Source organism: Sorex fumeus, unplaced genomic scaffold (genome assembly GCF_029834395.1).
Source record: "Sorex fumeus unplaced genomic scaffold, SorFum_2.1 ptg000265l, whole genome shotgun sequence".
NCBI classification, from domain to species: Eukaryota; Metazoa; Chordata; class Mammalia; order Eulipotyphla; family Soricidae; genus Sorex; species Sorex fumeus.
In genome coordinates this window covers 15,328,423-15,350,364 of record NW_026606322.1, presented here as the reverse complement: position 1 = coordinate 15,350,364, position 21,942 = coordinate 15,328,423, and the positions used below count along the sequence as shown (strand labels likewise).

Here is a 21,942-nt window from a genome sequence, read left to right as displayed (position 1 = left end):
TTTGCTGTGCAGACGAGATACTCTCGGTAGCTTGCTGGGCTCTCCGAGAGGGGCAGAGGAATCGAACTCGGGTCGGCCATGTTGGCCGCTTGTAAGGCGAACGCCCTACCTGCTGTGCTATCGCTCTAGCCCAACAAGGAAATAATGGTTTTAAATGAAGCAACAGATGAGGTGAACTTTATAGATAAAGGAATTTCTTCTTTCCTTTTTTGGATATATATACACACATATATGTGTATATATAGATAGATATAGCTATATTGGAATCACCATGAGATACAAAGTTACAAAGTTGTTCATGATTGGGCTTCAGTCATATAATGTTCCAATATAGATCTCTTCACCAGTGTACATTTCCCACCACCAATGTCCCCAGTGTTCTGCCTGCCATAGATTTCTATCCTCAAATATAAGAATACAGATTCTTCTCAAGTACATATGATACTGTGGTACACTGTTGGTGAGGTGTAAATTGTTACAAACTATATCTAAAAAAAACTATATAAGCTTCTTAAAGAAATTTACATGATCTGGCAACACCACTTACGCAAGGTATGTGAAAACATTAATTTGAAAGGATACACATTTTCCCCCCATGTTCAACAAATTACTCGTAATAGCTATCCCATTTTCTTTCTCATGTTTCAAAGTATTCTATTTGAAGTAAAAAAAAAAAAAGCACTGAAATTTTTTCGATGGTGCTAAAACTGCCTCTGGTCCCATTTTTTCTCTTGGACCTTGGGTACGGGTAATAAAATTTGGTGTTAGTATCATGGGTACTGTCAGTAGCAGAGTATGAGTACAGAAGGTTCTAGAAAAAACCTCCAGAAACACAGGATCGATCTAAGAGTACATAAAAAATACAATATACTGTAAGTATCAACTTCAGTACCTCACCTGGAAATGTAGCATCCTTTTCTTTTGTTCAGTATCAGTGACTTTCCATAGATGCATATTTAAAAAGTATGTGGACCCATGTCCTCCCAGAGAAATTTGATGTAAAAAAAAATTCAATAGACTATGAATTTAAAAACATTTTTTGTGGTTTTACACTTTACTACCCACAACTGTATGTATGAATACACATTCTTCTCACGTACTTATTGTCATTAAATATAGTATATATTTATATGAGTTGTCGTGCCATATTAGATCATTACTGGAATGGATTCAAGGACTCCTACCCAAACTCCAGGTCCCTTTGGCATTCAGGCTTTCGGTGCAGACCATAACAATCTGCAAACTGGAGATTCAAAGGCAGTGGGATAGAGATTTTCTTATGAAAAAAAAAAGAGAATGCACTTTCATCTGTCTTTTCTCAGAAAAGAAGCTACTTTTTTAAAAGTTCTGTTTTTATTTGAATCACTGTAATTGCTTTGCTTAAATAAACTCCAGTTTTTCCAATTCTCTCTAAAATATGGAAATCAAAAAGCATAATCATCTATAGCATATGTTAGCATATATATATATATGTTTATATATCCATTACCAAAATTTTGCTTTACTCATATTTCACTTTGCTCATTTACTCATATTTTCACTCAAACATGCTGACTTTTTAAAAATTGTTTCGTAAAATTGGGTAATAGTTTAGTTTAGGTGATATGATTACAGTACTATTAAGGTTTATAGTGTTGATGCACAAAAACTGTACCACACCACCATCAAAATATCTGTAAGATTTATGTTTATTAATATACTTGTTTGGCCAATACAACTTGTGTTTAATTCTGATGTATATGTAAAATTCAGCCATTAAATATACTATTGTTCTTTTCTAAGGTATAAATAAGCATACTCATAGAATTGTGAAGTCTATTTGTGGTATGTTAGTAAAAAAATGTCAAACTGCAAGAATCAAAGTGAATTTAATTTGTGATAAAACAAGAGTACTTGGCTTTTTATTATATTATTTGCAATGCAAGTGAGAGTCTCTGAGATATTTTTGTAAGAAACTTAATTGCAAATGTAATAAATGTCATTATCATGATAATAATACAAGAATTGTCAGAAAGAAAAGGAAATAAGTGCTGTCGATGGTGATAATTTCAATTACCAGGTGAAAGCAGTGTAAATGAATAAAATCTCTAAGAACGTGGATTTTTAAAAACAGAAACCAATCTTATGAACTCCTGAACCATTCTATTATTTGCTGAAGCACTCATGAAATAACTATTTTAGTCAAAGTATTTATTTATGCCATATAAATCAGGTGTAATGTCGATGTAATTTTTAATGATTAAATTGTCTCTTGAATTCTTCTCACATTAAGTTTTTATCCAATCAACATTATTATCAGTATGGAGTTTTATTGTTCCTTCTGCCCAGTAGTATAATTACCAACTAAATTACGGGTACCTTGGGGCAAAATAATACAGTAGAGCAGTACACTTGTCTTCATGCAGCTAACCAGAGTTTGGTGTCCAGCACTTTATACAGATGTCTGAGCATGTCAGGAATGATTCCCGAGTACAGAGGCAGGAGTATGCCCTGAGGATCACTGGATGTGACCCAAAACACATAAACATAAAGGTAAATGCATAAACAAAAATGAATAAAATAAAATGCTGTGTAGCCAAGTAATAGATGAAAGCTGCTTTTTTTAAATGGAAGTATTAGAGCTAATACATAATAAAAATGTAATGGAACTAGACACTATATGGCTTTAGAATTCATAAGGAATATAGGCAATGATAACTAACTGCCAGTATAATTTCATATAAATAAGAGAGCCAATTGATAAATGGATAAAGAAGGCATTGTATATATATACAATGAAATATTATGCAGCTGCAAGGAAGGATAAAATCATGCAATTTGCTGCAACTTTAAATGGGAGGATATCATGCCAAGTAAGTCAGAAGAAAGAGAAAGACAAATACCACATATCCTCACTTATCTGTGACATATAGAATTACAGGTCAAAGGAATGCTAGGTATCAAAGGGGAAACTACCTAGATCAAACTGTTTCCTGGATTATAGAACTGAGAAGGACTGAGAAGGAAAGAAACCAAGAGGCAACTAAGAAGAGGTCAATGAGAGGTAACAGAAGCAGGGGTCAGAGGTCTCAGACAAATTGTTGGTATGAGCAACTGTTAAAAAAAAGAATATATATATATCACGATCATGATCATCCTGTTATTCGTCGATTGCCTCAAGCAGGCACCAGTAACGTCTCCTTCTTCCTAGCCCTGAGATTTTTAAAAGAGCCATATTCAATGCTATTTCAGGACTAGGAGAATGAGAAGTATCATTGTTACTGGTATTTGGCATATTGATTACGACACGGGAAGTTTGCCAGACTCTGTCGTGCAGGCAGGATACTTTCAATAGCCTGCCGGGTTCTCCAAAGTAAGTATCATTATATATATATATATATATATATATATATATATATATAATATATATGGAGTGATATATATATATCACTCCATATATATCATATCATATCAATATATCATATCATATCATATCTATATATATATATGGAGTGATAGCACAGCGGTAGGGCGTTCGCCTTACAAGCGGCCAACATGGCCGACCCGAGTTCGATTCCTCCGCCCCTCTCGGAGAGCCCGGCAAGCTACCGAGAGTATTCGATATGCCAGACACAGTAACAACAAAGTCTCCAATGGAGACGTTACTGGGCCCGCTCCAGCAAATCGATGATCAACGGGAGGGCCTTTACCTTTTACCTTATACAATATATATATAAAGCATATATATAAATTATATATAAAAGTATTATGTATATATATATATATAATTATCTGGAGCACAGCGGGTAGGGTGTTTGCCTTGAATGCAGCCGGGTTGGCCAACCCGAGTTCAATTCCTCCGCCCCTCTCAGAGAGTTCGGCAAGCTACCGAGAGTATCTCGCCCGCACGGCAAAGCCTGGCAAGCTACCCATGCCATATTCAATAAGCCAAAAGCAGTAACAAGTCTCACAATGTTATTAGGCCCGCTCTCACAAATTGATGAACAATGAATGGGAGGACAGTGACAGTGATACACACACACACACACACACACACCCCTATATAAGCATACATACATATATATATATATATGATCTGAAGTGATAGCACAGCAGGTAGGGCATTTGCTTTGCACACGGCCCAACTGGGTTCGATTCTTCCATCCCCCTCAGAGAGCCCGGCAAGCTACCAAGAGTATCCCGCCCACACATCAGAGCCTGGCAAGCTCCCCGTAGAGTATTCTATATGACAAAAACAGTAACAATGACTCTCACGATGGAGACATTACTGGTGCCTGTTTGAGCAAACCGATGAATAACGTGAGGACAGTGCTACAGTGAGATTATATATATATATATATATATATAATTTCAGAGCCACTGAATCAACAAAACTCAAAGTGTAAGATCCAAAGTGCAACAAACTTAAAAATCTGCCTGTCATGGAGGCAGGCTGTGGTTGAGAGCAAAACTGAAGGCATTAGCGGAGGAAGTTGACACTATGATGGGACTGATATTAGCCTGAAATAAAACTATAAATAACTCTGGAATTCATTATGCCTTGATAATTCTTTAAGAAAAAAAAAAAGAAAAAAACTGGGTAATATATCCTTCCCTGCTCCCCAAAGAATGCACTACCACTGTAAAGCATTGTGACAGAAAAGCAAAAAACAAAAACAACATCCAAATTTGGTCTAGCTGCTAGAATCTACCAAATTTTTGAAACACAATAACAGAAAGAAAGGAGGAACCTATTTAACTATACACAATACAGTAAGTAGAACTTGAACTGTGTGAAAACTAGATAATTCCAGTTTTCCCCATGAAAAAATTACAGGGAAATATATGAAAGTAAAGAAAAAGCATGGGGGTGAGGGAAGGGAGCTATAAAATATGCCAAGAGATCAGTAGATACACAAGCAATAGTCTAGATGTCATATTAAGAAAGCATTGATCATTTTTAGATGTGACATTTGTATTATGTATGTTTCTAAACAGAGTTCTTTCTTTTACAAATGCATGCCAAAAGACACATGGGTATAATCATACAGTGTTTGGAATTTCCTTCATAATCTAGTTATGGAGAATAGGTAGAAATATGGATAAAACCAGTTTGCCACGGAGCTAAATGTTAAGTTTTCATAGAATTGTAGCACTGTAGCACTGTCCTCCTGCTGTTCATAGATTTGCTCGAGCAGGCACCCGTAATGTCTCCATTGTGAGACTTGTTGTTACGGTTTTTGGCATATCAAATATGTCAAGTCATGGGTAGCTTGTCAGGCTTTGCCGTGCGGGCAGGACACTTTCAGGAGCTTGCTGGGCTCTCTGAAAGGGATGAAGGAATTGAACCTGGGTCAGCTGCGTGCAAGGCAAACGTCCTACCCACTGTGCTGTTGTTCAAGCCTTCTCATACTATAGTTTCTTTAATTTCAATCTTGCAATTTTCCACAGATGCTAGTTTACTAGAGTTGCTATAACGAAATAACATGCATCATGTTTAATAAAAATATAGATTTTTTTTCCATTTCTAAAAACTGAAAGTCCAAGTTTTTCTTGGGGGACATTCTTTTGGGGGACGGGCCTCTCTCTCCTTGGCTTGCAGGTGACCACCATTTGCTGTGTCCTCAAACATTCTTTTACCTTTGTGAACTCATAACTCTTGTCTGTGTACACAAATGTTTTCTCCTTATGAGAACACCAATCAAATTGAATTAAAGCCCACCTAATGACTTCATTTTTAATAGAATCACCTCTTTAAAGGCCCAAATACAGTTGTCTTTTGAGGTATTTAGCACTAAAGCATATTTATATGAGACAATTCAGTCCATAAAACCATAGCAAAAATTTTCATAACAAAAATGTGTTATTAAAGATACAAAATTTTTAAAAAAGAGAATACACCAAATTTGTAACTAAATTTAATAACTCAAAAAGAGCTACGGATTGTTTATGAGACCACATCATCAAACATACTTGTCACATAGTCTCACCTTTTAATATTTACATAGCCACCTCACTCAATGTATATTCATAGCAGAAGTAAGTATTTCAATTTTCTTATAGTACTTTTCTGAGCTCTTAATATTAATATGTATCATAACGGAAACAAAATAATGTTGTGTGCAGCTAGCCATATTGAATACAAGATGTTATAGATGGAATGTTTATACCAGCCCAAATTCTGACACTGAAACCTAATACAATGATAAATTTAAGAGATTAGGCTTTGGCATATACTTATAAAATGAGATAGAGATATCATGAATGGGATATGCGCCATTTTCAGAAGAAGGCTAAGCGTTAGGTCACACCTTTGCCAACTTGTGGGGATACAAGAGAAAGTGAGCAGTTTGCAAACCAGGTAAAGGGCTCTCACACACCCTGACCATACTCAGATCCTGATCTTGGACCTCCAGCCTTCAGGGCTATGATGCTGTTCAAGAGTGATCTCATTTATGGTATTTTGTCATAACAATCCAAGTTAATATAAAAGTTTTGCCTGATTATAAAGGAAGTATTCATCGAACAATTATCATTCATTCATCACTTTAAAAATTAAAAACAAATGGAGAATTAATTTGAGTTCAACTAAAATTAATTTGTTCTGACCCAGGATCCCAATTCTACCTCAGTAAAGGTGATCAGTGGAAGACCACATACTTAATTTCCCAGTGTATCAGGATTAATATCATAGAAAATGCTGGCAAGCTAAATAAATCTAGAAAAACAGCACAGTAGTTAGAAATCAGCATTCAATTTCCCAAGGGTACTTATTAATAAACTGAAAGTATGGGCCCCCAAAAAGTAATAAAATATAATAGGAATAAATTCTACCCTAAGGTTCAAAAACGTAAAAAATATTGAGAGGCATGAGTTAAAAAGAATACCCAATAAACATTTTGTCAAGAATTTTCATTGGTAATAAAACACTGAAGGTTAATAATGTGTTTACTACAACATCAATAGAATTGTAAATTAAAAGAAAGAGTTGATGATCTCATTTCATTCACAGCTGTTCAGGTTTTATCTGGAATTTTTGTTTCCCAGGTGTTACTCTTTATGAAGTATAAATGTTAAAATGGTGGATATATTTAATACCATTTCAAATGAAGAATAGCAACTGAATTTGAAAATGTTAGATATAATAAGACTAAAGAGATGAAAAAAATGTCGGTAAAGCTGTCGTTTTACCAAATACTGGAGGCTTATCTACCTCATGGCCCCCAAAAGGATTAAGAAGTTAAATGAAAAAATTAAATTGACCTGAATAACCCCTCCTTATTCCTCAGGAAATATCATTTCTTGTGGAGTTTTCTCTGGCTTCTGGCCTAAGGTAAAAGATTACTAAGGTATGCATAAGCACTCATACTTCTCTTTTAGGTATCAATCCTATTTCTATCTGTCAGGTCATGTTAGCCCAGTTATAAGTACCCAGAGAGACTTTGCCAAGCCTGATTTGTTAGTCCTATAACAGTTAGTTCCTAAGACAGATAAATAAGAGAACATATGACAAATAGATTTGATTTTCATATGAAAATATATTTTCTAATAGTTATGCAAACTGCCTCAAGAATTAACTGTTTTAATTTTTCCTCTGTGAGACGCTCAGGCTTAAACTGACAATTCACTTGCCTTGAGTAAGTGAGGTAGAAGGGACATCATATGACAAAGTATTGTTAATTTTCTTCCCAATCCAAGGCCTGTTATTTCAGTTCTATCTGGAGATGTTTTGCTTATCATTCTATAGATTTAATTTTAGAACATCAGCTGTATTCTGACCTATGTTAGAAAAGTTCACTGGTAGTATATACATAGTTGGTTTTGCTCAAACTTAAATTTCATTTGATATTTCTCTCTTTTCCTTTTTCTTTTCTCCCTGTTCTCCCTGTTTCATCTTACTATAAGAATGCATAGGAGCTGGAGAGACAGCACAGCGGGTAGGGCATTTGCCTTGCATGAGGCCGACCCAGGTTCAATTCCCAGCATCCAATATGGTCCCCTGAGCACCGCCAGGAGTAACTCCTGAGTGCAGAGCCAGGAGTAACCCCTGTGCATCGCCGGCTGATCCAAAAAAGCCAAAAAAAAAAAAAAGGAATGCATAAAGCTTCAGAAAACATAGCAACAGAAAGTTAAAGTAGGGTCAGAGTCTGAGACAAAAATAATATTTTTGAGATTCTTAGCATCAACTGTGCCAACAATAAATAAAGACTTGATAAATGATACAAAGTCATTAGCTCTCCATTTACCTTTCTCCTGATTCAATTTTTATAAGGGCCCAATTTTCCATAGAAACAGATAAAATTTACAGCAAATACAAAGATTGCATCTTTTATTTATAAGGCAAAAAAAATCTACCCAAATAATTTCTCATTAAAACCTGCGCCCTGTAACATGGCATTCAGAATAATCATCAAACATTACTGCACTTCGGTTTATCCTTTGGGAATTAATAAGCAAAGACCTTGAAGGCCAATCTCCTCAGCACAGATCCTGAGATTACCAATTCTGACCTTGATTACTCGATTCAGCTTGATAATAAAGTTTTGGGATGAAGCTGTGAGATGGTTCTTTGTTTTTGTTTTTTCCTACTTTCACTCTGCCTTCCTTTTTGTACAATTTTATTGAATCACTGTGAAATAGTTACAAGCTTTCAATTTTGGGTTACAATCACACAATGATCAAACACCCATCCCTCCACCAGTGCACATTCCCCACCACCAATATCCCTGGTATACCACCCCTTTCCCACCCTCCTCCTGCCTGCATAGCAGACAATATTCCCCATACTCTCTCTCTCTATTTTTGGGCATTATGGTTTACAATGCAGATACTGAGAGGTTATTATTTTTGGTCCATTATCTAATTTCAGCACACATCTCCCATCCTGACCGATTCCTCCAGCCATCATTTTCTTAGTGATCCATTCTCTCTTCCAGCTGCCTTCTCCCCTTTGCTCATGAGACAGGCTTCCAGTTATGGAGCAATCTTCCTGTCCCTGTATCTCCACTCTGCCTTCCTTCAAAGAAAGCATCTTTAAGTGAGAGTATCCCCTAGCCTTAAATCAACTTAGAGAGATAATTGTGCCATTCAGGGAACAATATGTTAGTCACCAGAAATAACCGAAATAGAAGTATGGTGTACTTACTTTGACTCTTATTACATTTAATGAGGGTGTTGAAAAATTTGGGTTAATAAGATATAGGATAAAAATTACATAGAGTGATAGAAGGTTGGGAAATAATATTGCAGCACTGTTGATACAATTGTTGGGAAAAATACTCATGCATGAGGAAAAGCTACTTAGAGAGAATATACCCCACAAATAGGACTGAGCACAACTTTCGTAAATGTCAGCTCATTTTCCTAAATGTGAGTTGTTAAATTTTTTAACTATGTACTCTAGATAGTCTGTCAAAATATGATATACATTATATATTTAATAAACATAATAAATATTTGGGTATTAGCCTATTTTTCTTTTTCTCATAGAAAAATAACTGTGTCTTTTTATACTGAGTAAGGTATCAAGCTAGCTGTTCATAGCTGCCATAGTTGGATTCATTAGTTCCTGCTGTGAATGAAGCAACTACAAACTCTCAAAACATATCATAAGGAGGATTTTATTTTCTTGATCACATGTCTGCAGGCAGCTGAATTTGAATTTTGAGACAGGTGATGCCTTCTGGCATGAGTTCAGTTTGGAAATTTTCTTCTGAATTAGAGTAGTCAGATTTAGCAAACAAAAGTATGGGTCCCCAGTTAATTTCAGAGAAGACACAAACACACTCCTAGTTTAAGTAAGTGGTAGGATACTTACATTAACTTTTATTTGCTGTTTATGATGATCTTCTTATCACTTGAAGTTTAATGCCTAATTCAGAGCACTAATTTCTTATTTTAAGGATAGGCAAGGAAGGAAAGAATTACAAGGAAAAAAATGAGAAGAACAAGGGACATGACAAAAATTTCAAGCATTTAACATTTTACTTTTATTCCATGTCGTGCTAATATTTAAAGTTAGGGAATAAGGCCTGGAGTGATAGTACTGTGGGTAAGGTAGGGAGCTTGCCTTGAATGCAGCTGACACAGCTTCAATCTGCAGCATCCCATATGGTTACCCAAGTCCCACCAGGAGAGCTCCCTGAGCATAGAGCCAAGAGTAAGTTCTGAGAATCACTGGTGTGAGACATCCCTAACCCACCCCCCCCCCAAAAAAAAGAAAAGATAGAGAATAGATGCTTCATTGCTTAATTTATAACTCACTCTGTTATATTGCTGTTTTCCATAGCATTACACAAACCCCGTGGAATAATGTAGTCATTGCTATATTTAATATAACCTCAAGTTGCTGAAAAATAATCGTGAAAACTCTACAATTATGCCAGTATTTCGTGGGATAATACTCAAAGTTTAAGATAGTATTTCTCAAATTTTAATGTGTATACAAATCACCTGGACATCATGCTAACAAGCAGATTTCAATTCAGTAAATTTTAGGTGGGGCATGAATCTGCATTTAATATTTGTTCTCTTTTTATCTAGGGAGTGGTGGGTATTCGAGAATTCATCAGAGGCCCAGGGGCCACTTCCAGTGATACCCACCTAACTGGCGATAACGCTGAATGTGATAGTCTAAGGGTATGGTGCTGCTCTGCCTCTGCCGTGCTAGGGATCACCACAGCTACCCCGGTGGAGCCACAGACATCCTGGGCAACAGCTGGCGATGACCAGAGAACATGTTCTTCCAGGGATGACAGCAAGGCTGGTTAGATGCAAGGCCTCATCCTAACCCATATACTATCACCCCAACCTCAAAGGTCGGCATTTCTAATAAGCTCTTAGGTTCAGCTGATTCCCAGAACACACTGTGAGGAATTCCTGTTTTAGACCATTCATAAAAATATAATTTTGATAGGAAATTCTGTGCCCTCAACATTATTCCACTTTCTGAGTTTCTGCAGTTGTTTCCATTTTATGAGCAAGACTAGAGAACAGCCAAAGCAAATGGCATATGCAATTGACCCATTTGGAATACATTTTTTTAATAAAACAAAACACCTTTTATGAAAAAATGTTCCCTTGTGGAGTCACTGAAAAGTTTAACCACTACAAAATCAAGCAAAATGAAGCAAATACTTATAATCAGACACTAAGAATAGTAACTGCTATACCCTGTTTTTAACATGCTCCCATCAATGCAAAGCTATTTTTGGTAAATTCCCATCTTTGATCAGATTTTTATTGCAAGCTCACACAAGTCCCAAAGTCTATGCCAACAGCATTACTAACGCTGGACAGTAAAATGTGGAAACAATAATGCCTAAGCCCAGTTATAATAATAATAATAAAAAGAACTAAAGAGCCCATACATAACCCCAATCTCCTCACATGCTCATACTAGTGCATTTACGTTATTAAAAAATCACACCCACACATACCCTTATCATTTCTAATTGCCATGGCAACCCAAGGAAGCCACTGAATACAGTGATAGATGGTGCTCTGAGTAATCTCTCCACAAAAGACTCCCTCTCCTCTGATATCATGAGCATATTCTGTCCCTTATTAACTGACCCCTTTTTGATTACTTATAAAACCTAGAAATTTATGTAGAAACTCTCTTTTTCTCTCCAGAGTACTTCTGCACTCTGAGTCTTTGTGTACCTGTTTATTTAGTAAAATGCTTGTCTGCAATCTGACCCTTGAGCCTATCATTCTGCTTTCAGTAAACAGCTTTCCTACTCTAGCTATTTGATTTGTTATTCGACTGTTTCCTGCAGGGAAGTCAAGAACCTGTATTCCCAGGAAGTACTAACAGCTAGGGTTCCTACTGGCTTCTCCTGAAACATCTTTTATGGTGAGTCATTCAAATGTGTGTACTCCACCCTCAATTATCTAGACTTCCCAGTTTCCAACAGTCAGAGCAGCTAGCCCGGCTGGGGTTAGTGTTATGAAGCTACCGAGGACACCACTGGTTGAGAAAATCCATATACAGAGCTGGTCAAATTCATTGTTTGCCTCCTGTAATGTGTACTAGGCTTGAGACTTTCTCAGTAAAAGTACTGCCTCCTTTTCCCTAAGCTTAAGGGACAATGAATGTTGTCACCTGGACCCTGGTCCAGATTACTTCCTTGGCGTCAACTGAATACATGAAGACCAAATGAGTGTTGGCTGATTTCACCTGCTTCTTCCTGTGTTACACCCACTGGGTATGTGGACATCACCTCCACAGGGAACACAGAGATTAGCTTAATAAGGAGATCAAAACTCTCTCTCATTGTCTTTAATTTAAAACTATTCAGATCTCTTTTTCGGCTGTTGACTCTGGCTTAACCACATTTTAACAACTTTAAACAGCTTACAAAGCTTAAGACCTAAAAAGTGACGATAAAAATGTAATACTGTTCATACAATTACTTAAAAAATTGAAATTAGACAATAAATGGAATATTCACTTATAAACCATGCTACTCTTTAGTTATGCCTGCACTCAATTCTTGAGTGTATAATTTCATTTGATTAAATTTTTTGCTATACTTTATTTCTCTAGCTTTTCTTTGCAATTCTTTCCTGAAAAGTCAAGAACCTGTATCCTTAGGGTAGGGTAACAACTTTGGTCTTGACAGGGCTTTTCCTCCACTCTACTAAGAGAAACTTCAAAACTAAGCAGCATTAGTACAAAAGAAAAAAAATGTTTAAAGGTACTTTACTGCAAGTATAAAATCAGTCACTGTCACTATCACCCCATTGTTCATCAATTTGCTCGAGAGCACCAGTAATGTCTCCATTTCATCCCAATCCTGATATTTTAGCAGCCTCTATTTTTACTCGTCTTTCCCACCACTGCTGTATTGGAGGCTCTTTCGGGGTCAGGGGAATGAGATCCATTATCGCTACTGTTTTTGGCATATTGAATACTCCATGGGTAACTTGCCTGGCTCTGCCGTGAGGGCAGGATACTCTCAGTAGCTTGCCAGGCTCTCCGAGAAGCATATATATATAAATATAATATATTAGATATGCATGTATATATTCTATATATTATATATTCATATGCGTATATTATATACATATAATGAATATATTACATATACATACATATTTCCCATATTTGTATATACATACATATGAGAGAAATATATATATATATACATCAATGAACACTTGATCACTTGACATCGATTTGCTCGAGAGGGCACCAGTAACGTCTCCATATGTCCCTGTTATGTGCTAGTGTAGTCCACTGGCGTCTGCTCATTCTAGGAACACGAAGAGCCTCAAATTGATCGTTCAGTTCAGACAAAGAAGTATGACCATCTCGTAGGGGGGCGAACACGCAATCTTTTGACGTCCTGTGGAATCCAGTCGGTAATGGCTCTAGTCCAGCAGTTGTCTCCAAATCACATAACACGTATAGCCCATCTGATTTTCTATGCCTTGGCAAACGAGACAGCGTCCCTAATTATCGACCTTCAACAGAGGTCGCAACTCCTGATTCTTTCTCTCACTTGAGTGAAGCGTGATACTCCAAGCATAGCTCTTTCGATTCCTCTTTGGGAGACCCAAATAGCATTCTAATCCCGTTTTCGTAGGCCCCAGGTCTCTGAGGTGTATGTTAATGCAGGAAGAATGGTGGAATCGAAGAGATGTGCCCAGAGCCAGAGGTTCTTCATCCTCTTAGCTAGTTCTTCGATGCTCTTAAGTTGTTCCAAGCTGCTCTCTTCCTGCTCTCTTCTCCACCTGGCAACTCAGGTGCCAGGTCATTCGTCATGTTGACTTCTTGACCTAGGTACACATAACTGTTGCATTTGGAGATGTTTGTTCCATTGAGAGGAAATGGGACGTCAGGAACGATACCGTTTCTCATAAACATTGTCTTCCTGAGATTCAGCGGTAGTCTGCTTTCCACACTCATGGTCAAAGTCGGCCAGCATTTGTTCCATTGGCTAATGTTTGATGTTATTAGAACGATGTCATCAGTGAAGCAGAGGTGGTGTAGTTGCCGACAGTCTATCTTCACTCCCATTCCTTCCCATTCCAGCTGTCACATGACGTTATCAAGGGTGGCACTGAAGAGTTTCAGTGAAATGGAATCACCCTGCTGAACCCCTCTCTTGACATGGATGGTCTCTTCCTTGTGAATGGTGAGATCCTGGTAGTGAATCTGTAATACAGCTCACAGAGGATGCTAATGTATTGAGTTTGAACGCCCTATTTGGCTAGGGCCTTGATGACCGCGTCAGTCTCAACAGAATCAAAGGCCTTCTTTAAATCAACGAACGTTAGACAGAGTGGCATCTTGAGCTCCCGAGAAACCTCAATGTGCTTGGTTATCATGTGGATATGGTCAATCATGCAGAATCCTTTTCAGAAACCGGCTTGCTTGCATGGTTGTCCTTCATCTAGTGTTCTGCCAATCCTATTCAGGATGACTCAAGTGAATAGCTTGTAGAAGACAGAAAACAAGCAGATGGGGCGATAGTTGCCAATGTCCTGGATGTCTCCCTATTGCACAATCCTGCTAGTTTTCCATTGGGAAAGAACCTTGCATTCGGACAGGTAGCGTGTGAAGAGCAAAGCCAGTGTATTGATGAGTACTCTTCAGGTGTTCGGGTCTGACCTTGTCTGGGCAAGGCGCTGTTCATTTCTTTACCCAGGAAATGGTATGTTGGATTTCAGAAGGGAGAACATTGGGAATGACATATCCATCCTGCAGAATTTGGTATGTGAGCAGGTGGACGTTGCTATTGAAGAGATCTGAGTAGAAGTCATAGATAATCTTCTCCATAACCCTTCTGGAAGATGTGATAGATCCATCAGGACGTCAGAGGGCAGTCATCTTGGTCTTGTAATTGGCAAAGGACAGGTGGGCATTGCAAATGCTTTTTTTTTTTTTGGCGAATGCTTTTCCTGGCTTCTGACGCATCTGCCAGCACTGTTGCTGTACTCTCTTTAAGGCTTTCCTTGATGGCTTCTCTGCACTGCTTTGTGAGCTTGGACGTTCGCTTGGGGCTGCCTGAGGCTTGCACCAAGCCACGTTTTCAAATGAGCTCAAGAGTTTTCGAAGACAGGTGTCTTTTTGTGGCTATCTCTCTCTTGGCATTCCTCACACAATCACAGAGGTGCTGAATCAGTTGATCTATTCTTCGTCAATGTTGTCAATGACGGCATCTTTCCATGTTGGAAGATGCTCATGTGGGCCGAGACTCACACACGAGTGAAGCCCCACAGAACCAGGTAAGCAGAACTCTGTGACCTTGGACTCCAGTCTCAATGGGACCTGGGAACAGAGATCCTCTGCCTGCTCCCACCAATCTCCAGTGACCCAGGAATTAAACCCAGAAGCTCCACCCTACCCTGCCCTGTCTGCTTCCACCAATCTCCGGCAACCATGGGATACACACAGAAGACCCACCCTACCGGTACCAGATAAATACCTCATCGGCAGACCTCCACTACCTCCACTACCTAGCTGCTGTCATGCCCAGGATGCTGCGCAACACATCATAAGACACTTAATACCTATCTTCCAAGATTACCGCGCCATATTTGATGGGGTTCAAATATGGTTTGAACCCTGGGAACACCTGTAAGGGTGATTAGAGGCTGCCCTAAAAGCCTCTATCCCTATTGGAGAGCCTGGCAAGCTACCAAGAATATCCCGCCCGCACAGCAAAGCCTGGGAAGCTGTCCATGGCGTATTCAATATGCCAAAACCAGTATATATACATATATAAATATATGTATATATATATTTCCCTCTATGATTTGTTGCCTATTGTCTGAACCCCATCAAATATGCTGTGGTAAGTATGGAAATGGCTATGGAGTGTCTTATGATATGTCCAGAAATATGTTCAATCACATGTGAAGCTCGACCTGAGCATCTGGAAAGCTGCCTGGAACATGGCAGTGGTTGGGTAGTGGGGGTCAACTGTCGAAGCTAGGTCCCTTGGGGTGGAGAAGGCTCTCACCCACCAAACTCTGGGCACCCCGAGTGAAAACAACCTGGCACAGAGTCCATAAAATCAGTACTACTATAAAATAAATTTATGTAAAAATTTTATATATAAAATATTTTAAAAGGTACTCTGCTGCAAGTATAAAATCAGTACTACAATAAAATATATTTATATAAAAATTCAAGTGACAAAAATATTATTTTGTGGTTCATTTGTAAAGGGACAAGGTATAACTCAAAAAGAGTCTTCTCAAGAGCAGAGATAATTCTTTACATGAAAAGCTATATCTTTTTTTGTTTGTTTTGGGACCACATCCATCAGTGCTCAGGTTTTACTCCCAGCTCTTAGCTCAGGAAATACTCCTGATAGACTTAGGGGACAAAAATGGGTTCCAAGGACTGAACCCAGATCAACCCAGCCATGTACAAAGCAAGTGCCTTAACCCCTGTACTATGTCTCCTGCCATGACTTATCCATATTTTATGCAAGCTATAAAACAAGTATATGGTAGTCAAAGTATTTTCAAAAATGAGGTCCTCTGACCTCAGATATAATTTAGAAAATGTTTATTTGTTGGTTATCTCTACTCACACATGGGTAAGGTCACATAATATTTGTCTTTTTTTAATCTGACTCATTATACTCATCATAATAGGGCTGGAGCAATAGCACAGCGGTAGGGCGTTCGCCTTACAAGCGGCCAACATGGCCAACTCGAGTCCGATTCCTCCGCCCCTCTCGGAGAGTCCGGCAAGCTACATATTGAGAGTATTCGATATGCCAAACACAGTAACAACAAAGTCTCCAATGGAGATGTTACTGGGCCAGCTCGAGCAAATCGATGATCAACGGGAGGGCCTTTACCTTTTTACCTTTTAATATACTCTGGGACCTGGGGATGGGAAAGCCTTTTATGCTAAGGATAAATGTTTATATTGTTTATAAATGTTTATAAGCATTCATAATGTTTATAGCATCAATCTTGATCATTCAACAGAGTCAGATGGGCTGCAATAAAAAAACAAGAAGCATGCTTGTCTATCCTGTCATGTACCAGGGTCAGACCACGTGATTTTTCAGGCATTTTATGGCCTGTGGGTTGGATGTTCTCCACCCTTGCTTTAGGTCTATCCACATCATTACAAATAGCATAATTTCATATTTCTTTATAGCCCATAGTAGCTCATTGTATGAAACAAACACACTAAATAAAACAATAGTAAAGGTTGGACTAAAAAATTAAATTAAATATACCCCTTTCTAGTCTTAGATCCTAGGGTGATACTACACTGACACACTGTGATCATACTATTGGGAGCAATTAGGGGGTAGTTAATAAGTATTTAAATAAATATTAAATAACTGAAACAGTAAGTTTATTAGTTAAACAGAAAGAATTTTAATTAATGCTCATCACACTATCTCATTGCTCAGATATCTTAGGGGAGTGAGATGATGTGGAAAGTCAAATTTCCAAGATAACATTTTAATTTACAAATATATTCACTTTATGTATTTTTATTCAGAATTATTTTAGAATTAGCATAAAGACTAAATATATAAAAAGTTCATAATTACAACTGTCCAGAATCAATGATGATCATACTCACACAATATAATAATGAGTAGAGGCTACTTAGGTCTAAGTGGGATTATGTGCCCCTACTAGTAGAGTCCTCTGAGCTTTTTCACCTACTTGAGGAAACTTTAGCCAATTTTCTCTCTAGTAAGCTGCTACTTTTGCTCTCTGATTAACCTTCTTCTGTCTTATAATTTCTAATCTAGTTCCTGATTTTTCACATACTAATTCTGCGAAAGATCCTGACACTGATTTTCTCCTCATTTATTTCCCTTTTGTTTTTAATGCAGGAGCTGCCTTTCTGGCTTTTACATTAAATATGGTCTATCTGAATGAGTGTAATCATTCCGGCTTAAAGAAATCACAAAGTTGATCTTCAAATTAACACCCTTTAACTGTGACAATTGGATACTCACTGATGCCAGTGTCCTTACAGTACTGGACCAAGTACTGTCCCATGACTTTTAGTAGATAATTATATTCTTGCACATTGAGAAATTCTTGTTTATTGTGGGAAGGCTCCATGACCTCCAAGGGTATATTAACAATTCCAACCACACCTGCACCAAGTCTGGGGGAAATAAATACATACAAACGTTTGGTAAAATTTATCTAAGGAAAAAGAAAGAGTAAAGATGATCTGGTCTTTTGAAATATATTTTAAATTAATTTATTCATTTTGAATTAGAATATATTTTTATTTTATGTCATCACATAAATCTATAATGAACTCAGGTGCGTTTGGTTCCATTATACAATTCACTTTAATATGTTACTGAACGGGCTGGAGCGATAGCATAGCGGTAGGGCGTTTGCCTTGCGTGCAGCCTGCCCAGCCAAGCCAGGTTCAATTCCTCCGCCCCTCTCAGAGAGCCCAGCAAGCTACTGAGAGTATCTCACCCGCACGGCAAAGCCTGGCAAGCTCCCCATGACGTATTCGATATGCCAAACACAGTAACAAGTCTCACAATGGACACGTTACTGGGCCCGCTCGACCAAATCTATCAAGAATGGGAGGACAGTATTTGTTTTGTTTGTTATTGAATTAACATTAATTCTCTTTTAAACCTATCACCTTCAATGGCAAGTCAGGACTAGTGGGAAGAGACTAATCAGCATTAAACAGAACTAAAAATGCCTTCCTAAAATAAATTTCCATGCTCCTTTAGATGATTCTGGCCTGACAATTTCTTTCTCACTTTCTTTAAAATAATTTATTTTTTCTCATCACTATGGAGATACACAGGTTGCTCAGTGAATTCTACTAAAATATAAAGGAGAAACTGTTTGGAAAAAGTGTTGTGTTAGAGTGACAAGTAAATTTAAATTTTTTCCACATTTTTGGTAGTTCATAATACACGTAGCTGTGATAATTTGCTTTATGATACAACCTGCCTCGGGAAAGATCATCTTCAGAGGTGCCCCAATGCTATTGGTACAGCACATGAATCAAATATTTCCAGTTTTAGTACCTTGTGTACCGCATGGGCTGGAGCGATAGCACAGAGGGTAGGGCATTTGATTTGCACACAGCCAACCCGGGTTCGATTCCTCCACTCCTTTCGGAGAGCCCAGCAAGCTACCAAGAGTATCTTGCTCACATGGCAAAGCCTGGCAAGCTTCCTGTGGCATATTTCATTATGCCAAAAACAGTAACAACAAGTCTCACAATTTGTTGTGAGAGCTTACTGGTGCCTGCTCGAGCAAACTGATGAACAACGGGAGGACAGTGCAACAGTACTACGGTGTGCCATATATTTCACCATTTTCCCCTTCGAATCTCCGCTTTTCACTATTTATTCTGTAATATGCAATATGTATATTATTTAGACTAGAAAATCTGAACTGACATCACTGGTTTGTCTTACCAAACATCTTAAATGCTCTTTTTATACCTCAAACCTATATTCATTCATTCACTCATTCATGAAAACATTTAAGATTATCTTTGGCCTTATTATAGGCCAAAGATAACTAGAAATACAGCAAGGAACAAGAACTGTAGTAAGGTCCCTACTATGAAACATATCTCTCTCTATATATATACCTATTCTTTCCTTTTTCTTTTTCTTTTTCTTCCTTCTGGAATTCTCATCAATCTAAGGCTGTTCCTCTGGCATTGTCAAAAAGAACATCTCATTTTTTCACACCCTTTTTTCTATAACTTCATTAGTAGAGTTGTGATATCACTTGCTTCTGAGGTCACCTATTTGATTTTCAGCTTCATTAATTCTTTCACTAATATGTGCTACAGTATTTCTTATTTCTGCATTTCTATTTGAATGAGTTCTTTCATTTATTCATGAGAATCTCTGTATGTTTGATTCTCTGATCAGTACTTTTTTTTTTTTTTTTTGCTTTTTAGGTCACATCTGGCGATGCACAGAGGTTACTCCTGGCTCATGCACTCAGGAATTACTCCTAGCAGTGCTCGGGGGACCATATGGGATGCTGGTAATCAAACCCAGGTTGGCTGCATGCAAGGCAAACACCCTAACTGCTGTGCTATCACACCAGCCCCTTTGATCCAATAATTATACATTGAGAGGATGGTTGTTCCAAAGTCTTATTCAGTCAGTAGTCAGGAAACTGATGTTAGGGAGTTTCCTGAACGTTTGTCACCATTTATATGGCTGAATTCCTTTCTTCATTGTTTCTGATGCTATGTCATCTGCTGGGGTGGGATCCTGGTCACTTAAGTTTCTGGGTATTTTTGTTATGTATGTAGGTCTCCGCTCCATCCCTCTTTAGAGTAGGAGGTGGGTGGGATAAAAATGTCTTGCAGGGGCTGGAGCAGTAGCACAGTGGGTAGGGCGTTTGCCTTGCACACAGTCAACATGGCCAATACAGGTTCGATTCCCAGCATCCCATATGGTCCGCCAAGCACCGCCAGGAGTGATTCCTGAGTGCATGAGCCAGGAGTAACCCCTGAGCACCGCCAGGTGTGACCCAAAAAGAAAAAAAAATGTCTTGCAGTCTACCTCCCTAGTCTGAATGGTGAGATTCTGTCACTCATAGCTCCAGGAGGTGACTCTTTCCCATAACTTATAACTTATAACTTACTTTATAATACCACATGGTTCCAAGGTTTTCTTATGCTCTTATGCTCCACCAGGCTGCCTGCCTACCAAGTTCAGGAAGGTACGGGGTAGAGGTCTCAATGAGTTGAGAAAGGACCAATCATGCTGATTCATGGTCACCTTTCTGTCTGTCCACTAGGTTCAGGAACACTGTGTGTGGGGGGTCCCCTTGCAGTACCAAAGGAGCACCTACTAAGACACGGCTGGCTTTCTGGGTGCTCCTTGGTAACCAGTTCATCTTCCTGCTGGGTTTGGAGACACCACAGAAGTGGAAGTTTCCTTATGGTGGGAAAGTGTCACCTCTCTGGTTCTCTGAAATGTCCTTTGCAGCCCCTTGAGCTGCCTGCTGGGTTCCGGGGCACTGCAGGGACAGCGGTTTCCTTGCATTATTTTGAAATTGGTGAAATATTAAAACAACCTGAACAGATGGTATAAGGAGTAGTAGAACATGAAACTGTTTAGGGAATGCAACAAATTTCTCAAACTGTGCTTTTTCTTTAGAGAACACATGCAGTGCCAGTGAGATTATAAATTAGGTAGATTAATGCCAACACACTGATGGCAAGGGTGAAGGAAGGACATGACACCTGGTCCCATTATGATTAATCATCTAACTCCACAGACAAAAATCTTAGCATATTCCCTCTCATACAGCCTGTGACTCTGAAAATAAAAACATACTTACAAGGACTTCAGTTTCAATTGCGGGCCCACTTTCTCATGCATTTTGATCAAGCGATTATTACTGTAAATGAACATCCCAGCTTGGTTTCGGCTTTCTGTGTTCACTCCAAAGAACAGAGAGAGAGTCCTTGCTTTTCTTAATTCCCTGGAATCATATTTGGAAAATTTTTTAATACATTATTAAATAAAAATACACATTTTATTGAATTACTAAAAATTACACTGCAAAAGTAAGGGTAAATAAATATTTTTGCAAACTATTTTAAACATTTTACAAAATCCAGTGGGTACTCTCAACATTTCCATAGAACCAAGTACTTGGCATAACGATAATGACAAATAATTATAACAAACACAAACGCATAATTATTTGACTATAATTGGCTAAAACAAAAATGTTTGCCAATTGAAAATTGTTTTGTTTGCTTTTTTGATTAGGGACCACACTTGAGGATGCTCAAGGCTTACTCCTGGCTCTGAGCTCAGGGATCACCCCTTTTGCTCTCTGGGGACCATGTAGGTATTAGAGATCAAACTCAGGTCGACTGTGTGCAACTCCAGCACCATATTCTACCATTGCTCTGGCCCAACAAATAAAAAAAGTTAAGGACTAGAAAATGTCTGTGATCTAAAATACTAACTTCTCTACTATTCTGTA

The 21,942-nt window shown here is 38.2% G+C and overlaps 1 protein-coding gene across 1 annotated transcript in view; it reads right to left on the bottom strand.

Moving 5' to 3' along the window:
- The window catches only part of MORC1 (MORC family CW-type zinc finger 1), a 167,933-nt gene that overhangs the window by 84,029 nt on the left and 61,962 nt on the right, over positions 1-21,942 (bottom strand). The window contains exons 13-14 of the mRNA XM_056109421.1: positions 21,286-21,429; positions 17,937-18,091 (exon numbers count right to left, since the gene is read on the bottom strand). Of these exons, the coding sequence (XP_055965396.1) occupies positions 17,937-18,091; positions 21,286-21,429 (299 nt within the window). The remainder of the gene's footprint in view (positions 1-17,936; positions 18,092-21,285; positions 21,430-21,942) is intronic.